Source organism: Rhincodon typus, chromosome 7, assembly GCF_021869965.1.
Source record: "Rhincodon typus isolate 14 chromosome 7, sRhiTyp1.1, whole genome shotgun sequence".
NCBI classification, from domain to species: Eukaryota; Metazoa; Chordata; class Chondrichthyes; order Orectolobiformes; family Rhincodontidae; genus Rhincodon; species Rhincodon typus.
This window is the reverse complement of record NC_063338.1, coordinates 98,225,589-98,229,737: the sequence shown is the minus strand read 5'-3', so window position 1 is coordinate 98,229,737 and position 4,149 is coordinate 98,225,589. Positions and strand designations below refer to the sequence as shown.

Sequence of the window (4,149 nt, the reverse complement as noted above, 5' to 3'; positions counted from 1 at the left end):
AGCACTTTCTGTTTTATTTCTAATTGATGAGCGAAGAGATTCCTCCTTCAGGGTTCCTCAGTGCCATTTCTCTCCATATTCCCTCCCAGTATCTCCCAGAATGTGTGTGAGTGCGTGAGGCCCTCAGCCCAGGATTCTCACCTACACACAGTAATACAGAGACCGAGCAGAGTGATTGTGGTCAGCACATGCTCTACAGCCAGAACATCTTCATCGTACACGGTTAGAGTGATGAGCACAGCCAGGATGGAGCCAGCAAAGAAGGCCAGGTTTTTAGCCAGGACGCTGAGCAGTGGTGACAGGAAGCAGTTCATGTATTTGGAGGCAGCCTTATAGCCCTTGCTGAGCCTGGACTGTAGTTCATGGTCCAGCTCATTGAAGTGTCGCAGGTAACACCGGCCGTACAGTGACCAGCACCGAGCCCCTAAGCTGCCAGGCTCACGCTTAATGACCTCTGTGTAGCTGAAGAAAGCGTAGAGAATCTGCCAGATCAGGATAATAGGGCAGAGGAGCAAGTTGGTGATTCCAATCCACAGAATCCGTGTGCTGAGCTTCTGTGCCAGCTCCAACCGATTGCCTGCTCTTTTGTACTCTGGCTTCAAACTCCATTCATTCTGGAAGAGAGAGCCAGGGCCCCACAGAAAGATCAGCTCAAAGTTATACTTCAAACCCCTGGTGTAGAAAACCACCTCGCCCAGGAAGGGAACGTGAAAACGGATTGGCAGCAGAGATTTATTAATCATAGCCACAGTGTAGTTTTTGAAACGCAGGATACGATGGTAGATGTCCAATTCACTCAGCTCCCTCTTGTGGATGCAGATTTGATGTTCTTTCTGAATGTGGATGATCCGTGCTTGAACCTCCTGCCAGCTACAGTATGGGAGCTGGGCCTGAAACACAGAACCACAACATGAGCTCACACTGCTACAGTCTAGCTCCAACACTATCCCCAAAAACACCATGTTAGACCAATTCAGTACTCAAGCCCCAACACTCACCCACCAAACCCACACTCTTAAACACCCTTCACCCCAAAACACTCTGCTTGAAGGAAGTATGCATCTCTGTCGAGTTCCAGAGGGTCTTTTGGTGTTATAATTGATGAGTAATCCAAGTTGCATTTATTGCTGTTGCGCAATAAACTCTCATGTTAACGAAGGCAAGTGCTAATTGTGTTTGCATTCATGTGTGGCCTATCCTCTACAATTGGTAAAAACTGAAAGAACTGCGGATGCTGTAAATCAGGAACAAAAACAAAGTTGCTAGAGAAGCTCAGCAGGTCTGGCAACAGAAGGATCTGAGGAAGGGTCACCAGACCCGGAATGTTAACTGTTTTTTTCCTTCAAAGATGCTGCCAGACCCGCTGAGCTTTTCCAGCAACTGTTTTTATTCTCTACAATTAGTAATTAGACAGGCTGCAGACCAAGAGGAGTAGCAAACTACTCTACCCAGCCTTGACCAATTCTGCAAGCTGGCGGGGTGACAAATACCACACAGTGTCATCAGCAGTAACCAGGGCAATATCATAACCTCCAGCAGCACTTTACAAACATCCAAGACAGAATGTACCCACTGATTGACAGCCAGTCACTAACTCACCACTCCCCACCTTCGAAACCCATCCTCTCAGCCCACCACTGATGCTCAATAGCAAGTGTGTACCATAGCGCCTTCCAAACCCTCAATCACTTCCATCCACAAAGACTAGGGCAGCAGATACATGGGAACACCACCACCTCCAAGTCACTCACTATTATGACTTGGAAATATATTGCCATTCCTTTGCTGTCGCTGGGTCAAAATCCTGGAACTCCCTCCTAGGGCACTGTGGGTCAACCTACAATGCTCATGGACTCCAGAGGTTCAAAGTGGGCAGGAAATGCTGGCCACATTTTTAAAATCTATTTGGTCAGTGTAAGCTGCATTAAACCATTTTTACTTTAACCCCAAGGAAAGAGGAGTGAGGAGTTGGGAAGAGTTAAAGTGACCAGTAACATACCATTGGTATCTTCAAAGCATTCTTGTAAAATGCGCAAATCTCCCAGTAACAGCAGATGTTATAGATGAACTTCACCAACCGATGAACCCAAAAGACACCAGCAATCATCAGGATGAAGATGATCAGCACGTTCTGTCGGATCCTAAAAAAGGAGAACCCGTAAAGTGAAAGCTAGCCCCATCACAGTGGCATGGTGCTTTACTGGCACTCTACTCAGCAACCTCAGCCTTCCCCATTTCCCCTACCCCCACCTTCCCCATCCCTCCCCTCGACCTGACCCAACCTACCCCATCACTCGCATCCGCTTCCCCGTCCCACGTCCCCACCATCCACCAAACCCCGTCACCTTCCCCATTCCCCCGCCCCCATACCCACCAAACACCATCCCCTTCCCTGCCTCCTTCCAACACCCCGCCTCCTCCATCCCCACTCCCTCCTCTCCCACCCTCACCTTGTCCTCCCTCATCCACATCTACCCCCTTCCCTGAAGACGTTGCCAGCAGTGTGTACCATTGAAAGATGCCCTGCAGAAATTCACCGGTGCTAGGTCCAAATCCTGGAACTCCCTCCCTAACAGCACTGTGGCTGATCCTACACCCCAAGGGCTGCAGTAGTTTGAGAACACACTACCACCTTTCTTGGTAAATACATGCTGCTCAATCCAGCAAAGCCCACATTTATTTGGAAGAGTTTACAAAAAACACAAATCACTGCAGCAGGGAATAGATGAAGTGAATGGCGTAGATACTTTGAAAGGGAAGCTGGATAAACACATATTGGAGAAATGAACAGAAGGATAGAGTGACTGGGTTAGATGAAGGAGAGTTGGAAAAGTTTTGTAAAGAGCAGAAATACCAGCAGGGACATGTTGGAGGAATTGCCTGCTTCCATGCTGGAAATTAGGTGTAATTCCCAACTAGGTCACTAATGTCTGTGAGGGAATAAAACACGCTTTCCTTAAAACTGCAAATACATTGGCCTAACATGTCACTCTGCCCCAAAAACCCCATCTCCACAATCCTTACTGAACAGTGCAGACACATGGGGGCAGAAAGGCATCTGGCAGTGTCACTTTGATTAGCTGGTTTTCACGATGCGTATTGTTCACCAGCTTGTTAGCAAAAAGGATGTCGTAATCAACACAACTGACCAGGAACGTGGTGAAAGTGACGACGAAAACAAACTGCCTGCAGAAATCAAGATGGAGAGACAGAGATTACTATCAACCAGGAATCAAGCTGGGACAACATGGGTTAAATAAAGATGAAAGTTCCCTCTACACTTTTAAATTGAAAGTATTAAGTTCTATCAACACTGTCCCCATAAAACACTCCTAGGGCAGAGACAGCAAGGGGTTAGATACAGAGTACAGCTCCCTCTGTTCTTTTCCACTGAAAGCAAAGTTCCGTTGACACTGACTCCATCAAACACTCCCAAGACAGATACATAGGGTTAGATAAAGTAAAATTCTCTCTACTCTTCTACACAAAGTAAAGGCCTCCTCAATACTGTCCCCTTTAAACACCTTCAGGACAGTGTCAACAAGGGCCAGATACAGTGCAAAGCTCCCTCCACTGTCCCCATCAAACACTTCCAAGACAGAGTCAGCACAAAGTTAGCTGCAGAGTACAGCTTTCTCTACACTGTCTCACTCCAAGACAGGAACAACATGAAGTTAGATACAGATCCCTCTGCGCTGGGTTTGATCCTACCAGAATGTAGTTAATACCAAAGAATACATACACCAATTCGAACATTTCCGACAGCAGCATACAGAGGAAGCCATTCTTCTGGTGTAAGTGATAGACGTGTTAAGCAGTTAAGGAAAGATGAGGAACTTCAAATTCCAAACAGCAGCAGGAGCACACACCCCACCACAGCCTTGGGCAGCCCAATTTACACATAGGAAATGTAACAGCAACATTAATCAGTGTCACACACTGAACATTTCAACTACTGTCAACCAAGTTGACTCGATGGGCTGGAAGGCCTTTTCTGCACTCTATGACACTGACTCCACGCTGCACACACTATTGCCCCAGGGAGAGCAGACTAAGACACACAAGTCAGTGTTCGGATATCGCCCTGAAAGGGTGGGGAGAACTGAGAGACACCAGTCACTGTACAGTTATCTCCCTGACAGAGGGAGA

At 47.2% G+C, this 4,149-nt stretch overlaps 1 protein-coding gene across 1 annotated transcript in view; it reads right to left on the bottom strand.

The window, feature by feature from the left end:
• LOC109925638 (autophagy-related protein 9A-like) overlaps nt 1-4,149 on the bottom strand; it is a 25,898-nt gene that overhangs the window by 19,203 nt on the left and 2,546 nt on the right. Inside the window, exons 3-6 of the mRNA XM_048599293.1 lie at nt 3,743-3,807; nt 3,025-3,186; nt 2,000-2,141; nt 142-890 (exon numbers count right to left, since the gene is read on the bottom strand). Of these exons, the coding sequence (XP_048455250.1) occupies nt 142-890; nt 2,000-2,141; nt 3,025-3,186; nt 3,743-3,807 (1,118 nt within the window). The remainder of the gene's footprint in view (nt 1-141; nt 891-1,999; nt 2,142-3,024; nt 3,187-3,742; nt 3,808-4,149) is intronic.